The sequence below is a fragment of the Quercus robur genome, chromosome 5 (assembly GCF_932294415.1).
Source record: "Quercus robur chromosome 5, dhQueRobu3.1, whole genome shotgun sequence".
In the NCBI taxonomy this organism is placed as follows: Eukaryota; Viridiplantae; Streptophyta; class Magnoliopsida; order Fagales; family Fagaceae; genus Quercus; species Quercus robur.
The window spans coordinates 9,025,336-9,041,954 of NC_065538.1; the positions used below are offsets into that span (position 1 = coordinate 9,025,336).

General features: G+C 34.0%; 3 protein-coding genes across 14 annotated transcripts in view; 2 read left to right on the forward strand and 1 right to left on the reverse strand.

Annotated features, from left to right (window-relative positions):
- LOC126725056 (receptor-like protein EIX2) overlaps positions 1–16,619 on the forward strand; it is a 144,352-nt gene that overhangs the window by 89,519 nt on the left and 38,214 nt on the right. The gene's annotated exons all lie outside the window — the stretch shown is intronic.
- The window catches only part of LOC126725060 (receptor-like protein EIX2), a 72,851-nt gene that overhangs the window by 32,350 nt on the left and 23,882 nt on the right, over positions 1–16,619 (forward strand). The gene's annotated exons all lie outside the window — the stretch shown is intronic.
- LOC126725062 (uncharacterized) lies at positions 9,765–15,455 on the reverse strand. Of its 9 annotated transcripts, none has more exons than XR_007655306.1 (5): positions 14,665–15,455; positions 13,933–14,582; positions 11,378–11,500; positions 10,495–10,538; positions 9,765–10,415 (listed from the first exon to the last, which is right to left on the reverse strand). XR_007655306.1 is itself a non-coding variant. In XM_050429563.1 (3 exons), the coding sequence occupies exons 1-3, from the start codon at positions 11,454–11,456 to the stop codon at positions 10,212–10,214; spliced, it is 327 nt and encodes a 108-aa protein (XP_050285520.1). In that variant the 5' UTR covers positions 11,457–11,612; the 3' UTR covers positions 9,765–10,211. The 9 variants fall into 9 exon arrangements, 1 of the variants encoding a protein (XP_050285520.1); XR_007655302.1 differs by having other exon boundaries at positions 13,933–14,242; positions 14,436–15,451; XR_007655308.1 differs by having other exon boundaries at positions 9,765–10,411; positions 11,389–11,500; positions 13,933–15,454.

The window sequence follows — 16,619 nt, forward strand, 5'->3', positions numbered from 1 at the left end:
GTAAAATCACTGCAACTTTGTGGACGTAGATAAATTTTCAAACCACGTAAATATTATCTTGTGTAATTGTTTTTTTTTTTTTTTGGTGACTAACATATATTTTCTTTCTATTTTTTGCATCTTACAAATTTGAAAATTTCGTGTATATTCCCTTCATATCTATAATGTTGATGTCTACTAATTGCTTGCTCTACAATTGTGAAATGCCATAGGTTTCCTTGGTGGCAACATTTCTATGTCTAGTCTCATCTAACACTTTTTTTTTATTTTTTTTTTCTTTTTGACCTTGCCATTAAATTTTCAAACCACGTAAATATTATTTTGTGTAATTGTTTTTTTTTTTTTTGGTGACTAACATATATTTTCTTTCTATTTTTTGCATCTTACAAATCTGAAAATTTCGTGTATATTCCCTTCATATCTATAATGTTGATGTCTACTAATTGCTTGCTCTACAATTGTGAAATGCCATAGGTTTCCTTGGTGGCAACATTTCTATGTCAAGTCTCATCTAACAAAAATAATAGTAACATCTAGTATGACTTAAATATTTGCTTTCATTACTTTTAATTCTAAAAATTGACACAAGACTTGCTTACATATAGAGTCTTAGTTTATTTGTAAAGGTATGTTTGGTGGGGTGGTTTTATAGTACAAACACGTTTTTTTTATAATAATAATAATAATAATAATAATAATAATAATAATTTGTAAGGGTCTATTTGGTTGAGTGGTTTTGCAGGACAAACATGTATATATATATATATATATATATATATATATTTAGGGACACGATTTTCAGCCCAGGCCCAAAATGTATGGGATACTGGCCCAGTGAACCTAGTACAATAAATTTGTAGAGAGTGAGTAGAAGAACTAGGCTTTAGTGAATGGGATAGCAGGTATAATGAGTCTCCAAGGCAATCAAACGGAAACGAACCAAGTTTGTACAAGAAAGTTTGTCCTCGGCACAATCCGAGGAGCTCTGTTCTAGTATATATTGGATGATAATGGTTACAGGAGTTCCTGAGATTGCTACAGTGCTTTCTCTCTTAATCCCCGGGGCCCTTCTCCATGGTGAGTCTCTCCTATTATATAGTCCCTTTTGAACGATCTTGGCCTTCCACTTGTTGATCATCCAAGCCTATACTTGAGTGCCTGTCCCATTAGACAACCTCTCTGGCGTTCTGTGAGTTGCGGTAATCGAGATAGCACTGTTCAAGGGTCTTGTTCACATAAATGCGGTGTTAGCAACTTTCCCTTAAATATTCTTGAGTTCCTATCCTTTAGAACCTCCTAGAAGGTCACTTTGACTATTTAGGACTTATATCTGACCGTGCTTTAGCTGGTCCAAGGATATATTCCTCCTCGGACTTGGACTACCACGCTCTTGGCCAAAGCCTCACGCCCCATTGTATGATTTTCGTCCTCGGCAGTATTCTTAGGCCTTTTTTGGACTTTCACTACGCGTCCTCGGAAGTTATTCTCCTCAGCTTGGGTCTTGGGCCCTACTGTGAAGTGGGCTGGGACCACAAATTCTCCGGCCCCACAATATATATATATATATATATATATAGGTTAATAGGTTGCAATTTATGTCAACAATATTTTCATAACAAATCATAAATGGTAAGTTGTTATTAGTTCTAATTTGAATCCATAACTTAAATTACCATTTTTGTTCACTGTAATAGCCAATAACAAACTACCACTTAAAATTTGTTGTGAGAATATTGTGGATATAGCATTTTTCTAAGTTTATTATATTATACTGCACTTATTATCTAAAGAGAAGTTTTACATTCATAATATTTTCACAACATTTTCACAATAATTCCAAAGTGGTAGGTTGTTATGAGTTTTTAACTTTTTAATTTGAATTCACTATTGAAATTACGTTTTTGCCTACTAGTAATAGCAAATAACAACTTGTCATTTAGAATTTATTGTGAAAGTATTGTAAAAATATTATGGACATAATATTTCTCATTATCTAAATGTTTAATTAATAGAATCACTTTTTAATATATTTGACCATGATTTTAAAAATTGAGGCCTCGTTTGGTACTAATGTTTAAATAATAATTTTCGTTGTTTAAATACTACAACACATATTATCATAATATTTTTTCATCCACACATATTTCCACAAAACTTAAATAACATTTATAGAAGTCTTTTACCAAATAGTCTTTTAGTTTTTAAAAGCACACTTTTTTAAAACCGCTATTTTCTAAACAAATGCACTTTTTCAAACATCCTACTCAAGCAGATATGTAAACGCACGACTAACAACTTGAAAATATAACAAAAGGAATTGAGGATCTTCATGAAACATCGTTAACATAAATGCACAGATTTTCAATACAACTTCAGAAGATTTTTTAATCAATACAAGTTATTCTTAAAATGATAAAGTGCAAAAATCACATAAGCAAACACAATAGACTGAAATTCTATAAAAATTAAAAAAAAAAAACTTCAGTACACATAATAATAGAAATGAAATTATTTTCCAAATTAAATTCAAATTTACAAATAAAATAAGATACATGGAACTTCACTTTTACATAAGCACAATATTTCCAATTACAATTTACCGTTTTACTTTTACACACGCACTCTTCTCTCTCCTTCGTGCGATATTTCCAATAAGTGTCTCACTCAGTCTCTCACTCTCTTATTTTCGAATTTTTTTTTAAAATAACAATAAATATTAAACTATTTAGTTAATTGTCATATTTCAAAACAATTTTGAAAAATAACATCTCGAGTATCTAAAACTCGAGTTCCAGATGGAACTCGAGTTTTTAAGTCTCGATTTGGAGAAAAAAAATTGCGCTGAAAATCGAGTTTTAGAGACTCGATTTTCATAAATTGCAAAAAACGCCGCTATAGGTCTATAAAACGTCACTATAGGGCTTAAAAACGCCACTATAGGACTCCTTAAACCTGTACTTATAAAAAAAAAATTTTGCAGGAAAACGTCGCTATAGGGTTTTAAAACGTCACTGTAAGTCTTAAAAACGCCACTATAGGTTAAATTTTTTTTGCATGAAACTCGAGTTTTAAAGACTCGAGATCTAAAGCGAGTCTTTGAGACTCGAGTTCTAATATGGATCTCGAGTTTCAAAAACTCGAGATGTTAGTTTTCTAAATTGTTTGAAAACGTGCCTAACTAACTAATTTGAATGGTTGAAGGAAGCTGATTTGCACAATACCTCCTTATTTTCCAACAACTCAATTGTTTCTTGTTTTGTGATTGAAATGCTACGTTTGAAACACTTTTGTTATATGTTTTAAGAGGTATTGTGCAAATCAGCTTCCTTCAACCATTCAAATTAGTTAGTTAGGCACGTTTTCAAACAATTTAGAAAACTAACATCTCGAGTTTTTGAAACTCGAGATCCATATTAGAACTCGAGTCTTAAAGACTCGCTTTAGATCTCGAGTCTTTAAAACTCGAGTTTCATGCAAAAAAAATTTAACCTATAGTGGCGTTTTTAAGACTTACAGTGACGTTTTAAAACCCTATAGCGACGTTTTCCTGCAAAAATTTTTTTATAAGTACAGGTTTAAGGAGTCCTATAGTGGCGTTTTTAAGCCCTATAGTGACGTTTTATAGACCTATAGCGGCGTTTTTTGCAATTTATGAAAATCGAGTCTCTAAAACTCGATTTTCAGTGCAATTTTTTTTCTCCAAATCGAGACTTAAAAACTCGAGTTTTAGATACTCGAGATGTTATTTTTCAAAATTGTTTTGAAATATGACAATTAACTAAATAGTTTAATATTTATTGTTATTTTAAAAAAAAATTCTATGTTTTAATTTTGTTGATATACACGATTATGTTTGAAATAGTAACTGTTATGGAGTAGATGCTATGGACAAATTAATTAGAGCAATTTTACAATAATAATGATTTCTATATCAAATTACACTTCCTCCTCTTCACGCTTCGACCATCTCCGATCTCTGATCCATGCCGTCGAGTACTGCAAGAAGCACGTCGAGGCCGCCGACCTATTGTATACAGCCTGTGTAAGAAAATGTCATTTAAAATCAAAGCACGTCGAGCTCTGATACAATAGTCTGATATTTTCTCGATACAGAAACAGAGAGACTCGCCGTGTCGTGTCTTGTCGTGCGACGCCGAGTAAGGAAGACAGCCGTGTCCTCCGCGACGCTGATTGAGGAATTCGACTCCTTTCTCGGTGAGTATTTTCTGGTTCCCGTGTCAATCTATGAATGTTTTCCTCGTTTTCTTGTTAGTTCATGTTTAGCTGCGGTTTTTGAGAAAATTTGATCGAAAATGAAAATGGGTTTTAGAGTTTTTGTTGGGTTTGGTCATGGGTTGCTGTTGTTTCTTAGAAAAAACTTGATAGAAAATGAAAATGGGTTTTTTTTTTTTTTTTTTTGGTTCCCCATTGTATACAGCCTGTGTACTTGGGCAGTGCTTTTTTCTTTTTGATTTTTAATGAATTTATTTACTTATCAAAAAAAAAAAAAAGAGAAAAGAGATGATACAAATATTTTAATTCTGCTTGGATGAAGAAATGTGTAATAGGAGATAAAACGAGGTAAACTGCATGATTCTGTTGGTGATGATAGAAAATTCCAGCTATGATGCAGTGAGACTAGTTATTTCCCATATGAATGCTACTGTGTCAGAGGACTGAATGAATGCCATAAGTTGAAGCTAGGCTCCACAATTTATGAGGCGTATCAGTGGAGATAAAAATAGTAGACTATAATAAGAAACCCTTGAGCTAAATAACAGAAAGGAGTTTAAAACTTGAGACAAATAGCCTTTTAAATTTTTGCATATTTTTCCTGTAAACTTATGAGACTTCTGATATGGGCTAAACTTGACAAATTTCAACTTTTAGGTTTTTGGCTTTCTCCTATGGTGGTTGTTGAACCTTTTGTCTTCATACTAATCATGATATATGCGATCAAGCATGTATTGCTAGTTTGCTTATGTGTTTCGTATTTAAATTAAAATTATAATTGAGTATTGTTTTAATTACCAGAACAATGATTGCAGCTTTTGAAGCCTGCTTTCACAATTATACGAGATAAAGACTCAAAATGTTTCCTTCTATTGATTCGTGGTACTCATAGCATTAAAGATACACTAACAGCAGCAACTGGAGTGGTGGTTCCTTTTCACCACTCAGTTTTACATAATGGTGGAATAAGCAATTTAGTTTTAGGATATGCTCATTGTGGAATGGTTGCTGCTGCTCGTTGGATTGCAAAGCTTAGCACTCCTTTTCTGCTCAAAGCTCTTGATAAATATCCCGACTACAAAGTTAAGGTACGGGCTGTTAGTTATAATTTGATATTATAAATCACTATTTAATTGTGCTAATTCTGCTGATAACTTTTTTTTCTGTCAAACAAATTAAAATGGCATACTTTTTGACTTCTTTGTGCTCCTTTGCATAAAGAAGCTTTATTTATACTGTTTTTCTTACTTATCAAAAAATAAAATAAAATGGCATCTTGTGGTAGATCTTAATCTTTTCTTTTTGGATGGATAATAAAAAGATAAAAAGCATAAATTAATTTCTTGATGTTTTCCTATTAAAAATTTCATTTTTTTATGTTTCTGCTTGTATTTCCGTGAATACTACATTCAACTTCCAACTTTCAACTTCCAACGACTGTATCTCTCTGAAGGAGGTAAACTTACTCTTATTAAGAGTACTTTGTCCAATCTTCCAACTTATTTTCTCTCTCTTTTTCCTATCCCGGTGGCGGTTGCAAACCGTATTGAGCAATTTCAACGAAATTTTCTCTGGAGTGATATAGGGGATGTTAAAAAAACTCACCTAGTGAAATGGGCCACGGTTTGCACTCCTCTTCATTCTAGAGGTTTAGCTATTAGAAGTCTGAGAAGTTTTAATAAAGCCTTGTTTGGGAAGTGGTTATGGAAATTTGGGAATGAGCGACAAGCCTTGTGGAGGAGAGTGATAGGGGCAAAATATGGTTGTGAAGGGGGAGGTTGGTGCTCTCTTCCCATTATTGGCCCTCATGGTGTTAGTTTGTGGAAGTCTATTAGTTGTGGGTGGCCTTCTTTTGTTTGTCACATCCAATTTAAGGTTGGGGCCGGGTTTATTGTTAGATTTTGGGAGGATATTTGGTGTGGGGACACTTCTTTGTGTGTGCTCTATCCAAGACTTTTTTCTTTAAGTCGAAATAAGGAGGCCTCGATGGCTGAGTTAATGAAGTTACCAAATGGTGTTCTTTTTTGGGATCTAACTTTTAGAAGATATAGCGAAGATTGGGATTTGGATTCCTTCTACAGTTTAATGTCTAGAATTTATGGAGCTTCTTTGAAAGGAGTTGGGGACGATAAGATGTGTTGGAAACCTGATATGGGAAAAGGTTTTGCTATTCGTTCTTATTACCAGGTGTTGACAAAAAGTTTTGATCAGGCCTTCCCTTGGAAGACTGTTTGGAAGTCTAAGGTACCCTCTAGAGTTGCTTTTTTTGTGTGGACCGCAGCTTTGGGAAATATTTTGACTATTGATAATCTTAGGAAACGGTGGATTTCGATTTTGGATTGGTGTTGTATGTGTAAAAGAAATGTGGAATCAGTTGATCACCTCCTCATCTATTGCTCTGTTGCTTTTGATTTATGGTCAATGGTGTTTACTTTGTTTGACATTCATTGGGTTATGCCGAAAACAGTGGTGGAGATGTTGGCATGTTAGCAAGGAAAGTTTGGGAGGCATTGGAATTTTGCTATTTGGATGGATGTGCCCTATTATTTGATGTGGTGCATTTGGAGGGAGAGGAATAACCGGCATTTTGATGAGTTAGAGAGATCAGTTTCAAATCTTAAACTCTTCTTCCTTAAGACTCTTCTGGATTGGGTTACAGTGTTTGGCTTTCGTTCTTTTTATTCAGTCCATGGTTTCATGGACTTTTGTACTTTATGCACTTGATTTGTTTTTGTCTTTGATGTATACTTCCTATATACTCAAGTGTCCCCTCTTCTTTTAATATATTCTTATTACTTATCCGAAAAAAAAAAAATTATCTTTTCTAGTTCAACCTATCAAGGAATCTCGTGTTACCAAGCGTCTTATGTTATTGACAGTACCCCAGTACCCCAGTACCCCTTCCCTGAAGCTTACCTTGTGCAGTTAATCCCTCTCTAATAGCCTGCCACAACGTAGTTAGAATGACGAATAAAATCATTCTTCACTATTATTTAAAGCACCTACCATGAGGTTCAAAATATCACTATTATTTACAAAGTTCTGTAAATAAGGCTTATCAAATATCAAAGAAGACTACCGTTGAAAAATATGACCCCAACCTATATGGCATGTTCTCATCCGCCCTTGCCCACATTCACCTCCTCTACAATCTCTGTTGCCACCAATAGTCTCTGGCCCTATCCCCCTAACCTCTCCCCTCTCTACCAATGCTAAAATGTCCAACGCATTAGCAAAAAATTCCTCATAGATCAGATTTCGCCCCAATACATCTAAACAACAAGGTTAACTTTGACCCTATCATGGGTCAGCTTGAGTACATCTCAAGTTCTTTCTCAAGTTGTTGTTCACTCGTTTGTCCAATTGCATCTATTTCCACCACAGATAGAACAAATGCAGTGAGCTTGTTGACCCATCTCTTCAATTTAGAAATTGATTACATGGGTGAAAAGGAGGTTGAAAGATAAGAGTTCTAGAGAGAGGGAGAGAGGGAGAGAGTGAGTCATTCTAAAGAAGATTGAATTCCCCACCAGCAAAGTAGTTTCTAGATTCAAGAACTTAAGGCAGGACAAACCCACCATAGCTCCTACTCTGTCAAGTTTAACCAGGCAATTTGGAGACCTTGAATTGTATTGTCACATTACTTCTTTTATATACTTAATGGTACTGTATCCTCCTTTTATAGACAATGGTCATATCGGTGTGGATATATTGCTTTAGTATATATTTGTGTGGAATGCTTTAAGATTTAAAATCATTCAAAAGATTGAGCTTGATTTGAAAATTTTAAAAATGATTTTTAAACTCTAATTAGCTTGATGGTAGATGGGATGAGTTTCTAATCAACTATGGATGTTTTTTCTCAATTTTTATGTGGATTTAGATAAATGGAATTTCCAGCTTAAATCCAAACAATGGAAATTATTATGTTTTTTAATAAGACAAAACAGTGGAATCAATAATTGATGGGATTTTAAATTATGAGATTATAAATCCATTCATTTTAGATTTTCTTTGTAAATATCAATTACTTCATCCAAACACAAGGTAAGTGATCTGACTTGGTTAAAGAAATATTTCTAAGGGGACAATAGCAGAAATTAGAGAAGATCCAAAGATTAAGAAAGGAGGATTGGGAGGGAGGTGGGGGGAGAAAAGAACGGTCTAGTATAGAGGACATGTTTCCCAATATGCTTTAAATAATGTCACAACAATAGTGAACTCATAGAAGTCACAGAAAAGCAATCCATCCAAATGCATCAATATAATGAGCTCAATCAAAGGAAGGTATGATAACCACACTCATCTCCCAGACCAAATACATAAGAAATTATTGATTAGATGTAAATTTTATATCTTAATAAGCTGGATAAATTGAAATTAAAATCAACAACTTCAGGTGCTGATTCAAGAACTAGTACTACTAGACATTGGTGCCAGTGAAAACTTCACCTTGAGCCTGAAGCAAAAGACTAGATCCTCAGAAATTCTGTTCTTTATATAATATATATCTCCTTAATATGAGATGAAAGACTGTAGAATCGCAAATCTCAAGTCACAAGGAAATCTCAAGAAAAGGCTCAAGTTTAGTTCGTGAGCTACAGATTCAACTAGAAATGCTCCTGTTCAAGTTGATAGCAAATGGGGGATATGGAGTTTAACAATTGGAACAAGTAACAAAAATTAATTGTAATCAACAGTAGGACCATAATTACAAATTACGAACAGGGGCATTGAGTTTCAATACATGAGATAAATTAACACTCTGATACAAACTACATTGCTTTGCTAGGATATGATATCTGCAGGTACTTTGCTTTGCTAAGATCTTCTCTGTAACATATAGGGATAAGATCCACTCCATTTATATCCTCCAATTCCTTCCAATTTTTAGCTAGATGGGAGAGGATCCTTTCCCTAAGATATAAACCTCTAATTCTTTGTTACTCTCTACCATGCTATGTCATCATCCAGTCAATTTTGAAATTTAAATTACTGTACTGAATTAGTTCATGCAATATATGTTTTCATATATATAATTTTATTTTGCCTTAGTTTTTCATTTTGTCACTTTCAGATTGTTGGGCATTCACTTGGTGGTGGTACTGCTGCACTGTTGACATATATTTTACGAGAACAAAAAGAATTATCCTCAACGACCTGTGTCACATTTGCCCTAGGTATGTACTGATCAAGCCTGTTGCTTATGTTTGCTTTCTATTTCTACTGATAGCTTTGTTTTTAGTTGCTTTGCAAAGTCTTCATAAACTTTTATAACTAGATTTACCTATAAAGGATTAAGAAGGTTATGGGGACAAAGGATTATCAATGTGTGCACGTGCCTTTTTTCCTCATTTTGTGGCATCTTACTTGATGATTATCTTCAGTGAAGTCAGAATGATGTGGATTTCCAAATTAAAAATGACTTTATCCCCTAGTTTGCAGCTTTTGTTTCCATTGTATGTTCCTTCTATCAGTTAGGTTCAGATGGCAGTGGAAATTGTGAATTATTTCTATAGAGAAACAGACTCTGATAGATATGATGGCTAATTTATCTAACTATCAAGTGAACACTCAAGGATGAAGAAGATGCTCTATAACATTAGGAATACAAGATATGACATAACTAAGGACACCGGATAAAGTTTATTTGCATGGCATATAAGCCCAAGAAACTTAATCCAGAAACTAGATCACGAATATAACAGTTGCTTTTAAACCATAAGCTGGAAACTTAATCCGGAGGTTCAAGAAAATGAAAACCAAATACTCACATAATGTTATCAACCATGTGCTGATTGCCTTATCACATATTTCTTCCATATGTCTAATAGTCAACCAATGAATGTCTCTCCCTCTTATTGTTCTTCGTTTCCTTTTTTTTTTTTTTTTTTTTTTTTTTTTTTTTTTTTTTCTGGGCATCAAATTAATTATATAAGTCTGCACCATTTAGCTACAAAATTTCACGTTTACATTAGCTAGATCACAAAAGATTGTGACTTCCATGCACAAGAGTCATCAATTGTAACAGTTTGCTTAAACTGCATATATTCCAGTAGGTGTAGTACAAGAAAAGTTCTCTGATGGAGCATCCAAGGCAAATATTTATAGACCTGGATTTTATGAAAGTCAACTGAAACTGAACTGCTTGTCCAAGTACCTTTCACATGCCAATATCCTGCCTACTCTAATAGTTAAAACACATTAGAAAGTAGTCCATGTAAAAGAACTAAAAAAGCATATATATATATATAACCTTACCTTCTTGAAATGAAGGTCTACCTTATCCAGGCTGCTTGTAAAAGCTGCTTTATACAGTAGTAAACATCAGATTCTCAACTTCAGAGCTTAGAATGTGTGAAAATAATGTCATAACAAATATATATATATATATATATATATAAATATATATTATACACCTTCTATTGTACAGATAAAATGTGAAAGCCAAGCAAATGGTACTCCTAAAGTGTTTCTTTCCTAAAGGACTCTATAGTCCATACAACAACCAAGCATTAGTACTGAATTATTTGATTTCAAGTTCTTCCCTTTTTTATGTTCTTCAGAAGTCTATCTCTAATTTATGATAGTTTTTAAAATTCAGTTTTTAATTTTATATTATAAGGTTTAATTTGAAATCTCTTCTAAAATATGTTAGTAAAAATAAATTTCACATTTTTACATCCCTATAGTAGGCCCTTAGTTGATTAGACTCTAACACCAACCTCCTTGTGGTTTTCTAAAATGACACTTCCCCTATACAGTTTATGAAAGGAAACTTCATTCATTGAGGTTTGTATAAATGCAACATGTAACTTTCCATTAACATAATATTTCATTTTTAAAAAGATTACTATAAATTATACTTACTTCTAAAAACTACTCCAAAAACTATTCCAAAGAATCCAAACATAAAAACTTTATGGTCAGCTTTTCTTCTTGACCCACAACGCTGAATAACAACTATACTGGGAAATTTTGACAACTAATTGAACTTGGGTTAACCATTTTTATTTACCAACATGGGGCATCCTTTTGTTGCTACTTGCTAGATATGATTGTTGCCAATAAGACAGAAAATTACTATTAAAAAAAATTAAGTTAGTTAATTATAAAACTTATTTGGAAGAAAATGAAATCTTACTTTGTTCTAACCTTGCTGGCTGCGTTGCAGTCTTTGGCCTCTTTAGATATATGCAAATATAACCATAATGGCTGGCCATTTTGCCTCCTCCTTTTGCGAGTTCCACATGTAGTCTGGGACGACCTAAACTACAAACAATGGGGATTGTGAAATAAATTGTTATAATTTATATGATGTTGTTCCACATGTGATTTTTCACCTTGTTTAACACTTCTATTATTATTATTATTATTATTTATTATTTATTTTTTTTATTTTTTCCTGTTAAACCTACTTGAATTTGATGACCCTTGCTGACACTAATATGTGTCATGGAAATTTCGTGGATTGCAGGTTGGGGAAGAATGTTTTTCCATTGAGTTAGACGAGAACAACCAAGTGTTGTATGAACTACTTTCCTTTTCGAAACCTGCCCACTTTTCTGAGCTCACTATAACTTAATGGCTTAATTGTTTATATTATTTTATTTTCTTCTATTTTTAGGCGCTTATTCATGGGTTAATGGTTTTTCTAACTAGAAGAATTTTTATTAAACAAATTTGCAGCCTGAAGAATTAGATATATTCTCGAGCCTACATAGACTTCAAGAGGCCGGTAGATGTTTTCAACTTTGCAAAGTTTTTTGTTGGACATGATTTTGTTAATGATAAGGGTAACTAATAATGATATGCATTATTCTTTACATTACAAGTTTACAAACAGATGTGTTTTATGTTGTTGAAGTGGTTTGATTCAGTGAATATCATTTTATGAATTAATTAAAGTTAATATCATTGTATGAATCTCAGGTGCTTAGTATAAGTTTTAAGTTGAATATGCTCCTTCACAGAAGGCTCCAAAGTCAACTACTAAGAAGAATGGTCGTGAAAGGGACCATATACAAATGTATTTGTTCAGTTTGCATTCACATTTACTTAGAATACCATTGTACTAGATTTTGTTATTAATACCTACCCTTTTCTTTTATGAAAAAGTAGATCCTGATTATCTAGAGTTCCTCAAAATTATTGCAAAGCCGGCTGAGCATCTACCTATGGCAGAAATACAGTTGGAATGAAAAGAAGCAGAGCAAGCTGGTTTGTAATTATTTTTAATGACTTTGCATGTGTGTGTGTATATATATTAGTTAGATAATCTCATATTGGAATATAGACGTGTATAATTTTGGCCCAAAATTATAACTTTGTTGCACCCAAGCTCCCTTTATTTATTAATTTTTAGGCCACCATGGTGCCTATTGTATGTAATGATTTGAGTTTCCTATTTTGATGCCACCCCGGTGCCACATAATGTTGTGTCCAAATGTTGTGGAGTAAATTTGTGTTTGGTCATAACGAAAAGTGGACACAACTTATTATTTGTGTTTAAGAGATATTTTTTCCTATAGATTTTTTAGTTTCTCCATACTTATTTCTAGGTGCTGCAAAAGAAGCTCCTATTGTTAAGCCACTTATGGAATATGTTCGTCAGAAATGAGCCATTGAGAGTGGAGTCCAGGTAATGTGTTATATATTTTCGATTTTTCCGTATCTTCTCTTCATTACCTTGACTGTCTATCTTAAAGAAAACTGTTCTTTTATTGCAGTTTAGTTCAACAGAGTTGTTTGTTGCTGATTTTGTGATGTAATTAGATTATTATTGTTGTTCATTTTGCTTGGCTGCCTTCTTTGGGTTTTTGTTCTTTTTCTTCTCTTTTAGATTTCTTTGATCATTGTACTCTACACCATGATTGATGGTCTCTAGTATATGTCCTGCATACGTTGTGTTTTTTTCTTTTCAATGAATTAAGTTATATATCCAAAAAAAAAAAATTATGAAATAGAACACTGGATTGTTATGCAATCTCCTTGTATCTCATCATTCATACTGTGCTTATACTTCCTGTGTATGGGTTAGTGCCTATTCTATTTTGTTTTCTAAATAAATTTAGAGTTAGTGTTTGCTTGGTAATGTCAAGGCTCTGAAAATCAATGAATAATATCAAAAGAAAGGAATGTTGAGATTGACAGTCAGTGTAGTCACAACCACTTGGAAGGTTAAAAAAAAAAAAAAAAATACATGTGCGTGTTGACTGTTGTGGAAAGGAATACAAGGTGGGTGTGTGGACTGCTTGAACATTGGAGAACTGTGAAGGTTAAGAAAAGAAATAGACCACTAGAATATGTGACTTGCAGTATAGGTAATTCTGTAAAAGGAAAATAATTTGATTCTCTACTAATATTGCAAGTTGATTGTGATAATCTGTTATTGTTGTTGAATGGTGAGTTTAAGTAGTTTGAGTAATTTTTTCTTTATTATTATTATTATTATTTTGTGAAAATAAACAAGGTGTAAATACACTTTTAGTCCTTACCTTTTGACTTTTTTCTATTTTAGTCCCTACATTTTATTTTTACCACTTTTAGTCCCTAAACCAATTAATGCAGGACATCTAAGTCTTTGAAATACCGTTTCGTCACCAAACTAACAAAGAAAGCTGACGTGGCTAATAGATCAATAAAATAATAATTTTTTTTACACATGGCTCAATAAAATAACGGGGAAAGAGCACTTACCAAGCTCACATTGAGATGGTCCAGAGGGAGTGGGTGGTCGTGGGGAGGGGAGAGTTGCATGGGCATGGGATTCAGGGATGGGTGATGAGGACTCCCCATTGGTGATAGTGAGAGCTGGAGGTTCGGGTCAGTTGGCATGGGTGTCGTGGAATCTTGGTCAGATGAGGGGGCCATGTGGGTGAATGGTTGAACTCTGTTTTGGGATATATGAAACAGGGAAGGTTTGGCTGCTCGCTCATCAGTTATGCAAGACCAAACTAATCAAATGGTCAGATTAGCAAACTGTGTCACTACATTGAGGATTGGCCAGCTATATAACAGATAAAAGTCAGGTGCACTTCAGGTTAGTAAAGAAAGATTCAAAAAATGATGTATCAAAATACCATAATACTTGACCAGTTTAAACTCAAAGAAAAATAAGTTATCTAAACATAAACTCAAGACCATCTCAAGCAAAATTATATGATTTGATCAAGTATGTGTTAATTGAAGAGTAAGCTTACCTGAAATGGCTACACCTTTTTATCCGAAGGTCGTGCATGCACCACGTCCTTGATAAAAGGAAAGGCCGCCTCCCAGGAATAGAATCAATCTGACCAATAAAAAAGTAGTACTTGCCTACATCTAGTACTACAAAATCAGTACAGGCACTGATTACAGATAAAAGTGTGACCTCATTAGGTTTCATTCCCATCTCAAATTTCATCCTAAAAAGTGTACTTAGGCACTTACCAATACACCCCATTTGCGATAACCCAGTAATTAAAGAATTCCAGGAGACCACATCCTTGTGCGGCATTTCATCAAACAACTTCTGTGCATCTTCTGCACCTCCAAATTTAACGTACTTTGACACCAACTGATCACCAATAAACCCATCGCTATAATCCACAGATTTGATTACGCGGGCATGAATTGCCCGGCAGTATGAAATAGAAGAGCAAGAGTTTAAAGCAAGAATGAGAGCGGAAACGAGTAGTTCTTGAGGGAAAAGAGCGTTGTGGAGTTTTCTGTGTGTGAAGAGTTTGTATAGAACCAAAGGGCAATGAGAAATGTAGGAGAGAGCTGGTTTTACCATCGCCCATCATTCAAATGAATCATTCAGAGCCAAAAGGATGTTTGATGAGAACGTTACGGTTCTTCCTAAACATCCCACTGAGCCTTTTTTCACTTTCAGGTCACGTTTTTTGTGATGGGGGACTCAAAAGCAGAACCAATATGGTTTGAAGTGAGAACTAGAACCCACATCGCTAATAGATTAGGTAGCGGAGGTAGCTGAGGACTATAATGTAAGTGACACAGTTTGCTAATCTGACCATTTGATTAGTTTGGTCTTGCATAACTGATGAGTGAGCAGCCAAACCTCCCCTGTTTCATATACCCCAAAACAGAGTTCAACCATTCATCCACATGGCCTCCTCATCTGGCCAAGATTCCACGACACCCACGCCAACCGACCTGGACCTCCAGCTCTCACTATCACCAATGGGGAGTCCTCATCACCCATCCCTCAATCCCAAGCCCATGCAACTCTCCCCTCCCCACGACCACCCACTCCCTCTGGACCATCTCAACGTGAGCTTGGTAAGTGCTCTTTCCCCGTTATTTTATTGAGCCATGTGTAAAAAAATTATTATTTTATTGATCCATTAGCCACATCAGCTTTCTCCGTTAGTTTGGTGACGGAATGGTGCTTCAAGGACTTAAATGTCTCGCGTTAATTGGTTTAAGGACTAAAAGTAGTAAAAATAAAATGTAGGAACTAAAATGAAAAAAAAAAAAAAAATCCAAATGTAAAGACTAAAAGTGCATTTACGCCAATAAACAATGGAATGCCTTCTTTGAAACGGTAAATATTGAAAGGTTGATGATTTAATAGTCGCATTTGTAAAACTTATAGTCGCGTTTGTAGACAGGCATTTGTGATTTGCCCCAATAAATAAATAAATATAAAACTATAGCTATGTTTAAAAAAAGTGACTATAGCCAAATATATAAATAAATAAATAAATAAATATAAAAAAAAACCCTGTAGTCGCGTTTTCAAAATGAGGTTGTAGGCTGACGATCCATAGTTGCGTAATTATAAAAACGGTCTATAGCCAATTCAAACAAATAAATAAAAACCCTATAGCCGCATTTTTAAAATGTGGCTGTAGGTTGAGGATCTAGAGCCGTGTTTAATAAATGCGGCTAATGTACACCCTATAGCTGCGATTTCAAAACGCGGTTGAAATAAGACCTATAGACCTATCGTTACAGGTTTTAGGCAACTGTTAAAGACGCGGTTTAAAAAGCACGATTATAGATCAAATTGACTTATAACCACGTTTTTAGGAGCTATAGCTATAGCTCACTTTTTTTGTAGTGAGTAAAGTCTTGAATTCAAAACTTGTTGGCTGTTTAACTCACAAATATTAATAAAAAGGAGTCGATGCTTAGATTCCAACCCTATCAATTTTCATTAAATAATCCCTAACACAGCCATTTAATAACTACGACTACTGAACATGGATCACACATTGGGACCACCATTAAATTACTAGTACTAATGAATATAGATCACACATTGGAATTTTTTTTCTAAATAACAATAAATATTAAAAAATTTAGTTAGTTGTCACGTTTCAAAACAATGTTGAAAACTAGCATCTCGAGTGTCTAAAACTCGAGTTTTTAAGTCTCGA

What these genes read in the sequence shown, in the direction of transcription:
- LOC126725062 (XM_050429563.1), bottom strand. Translation starts at nt 11,456, where the DNA reads ATGGCCAGCCATTATGGTTATATTTGCATATATCTAAAGAGGCCAAAG. An exon ending in GCCAGCAAGGTTAGAACAAA is followed by an intron (nt 10,539 to 11,377) that starts GTAAGATTTCAT and finishes TGTATAAAGCAG; the next exon opens with CTTTTACAAGCAGCCTGGAT. An exon ending in TAGACCTTCATTTCAAGAAG is followed by an intron (nt 10,416 to 10,494) that starts GTAAGGTTATAT and finishes CTATTAGAGTAG; the next exon opens with GCAGGATATTGGCATGTGAA.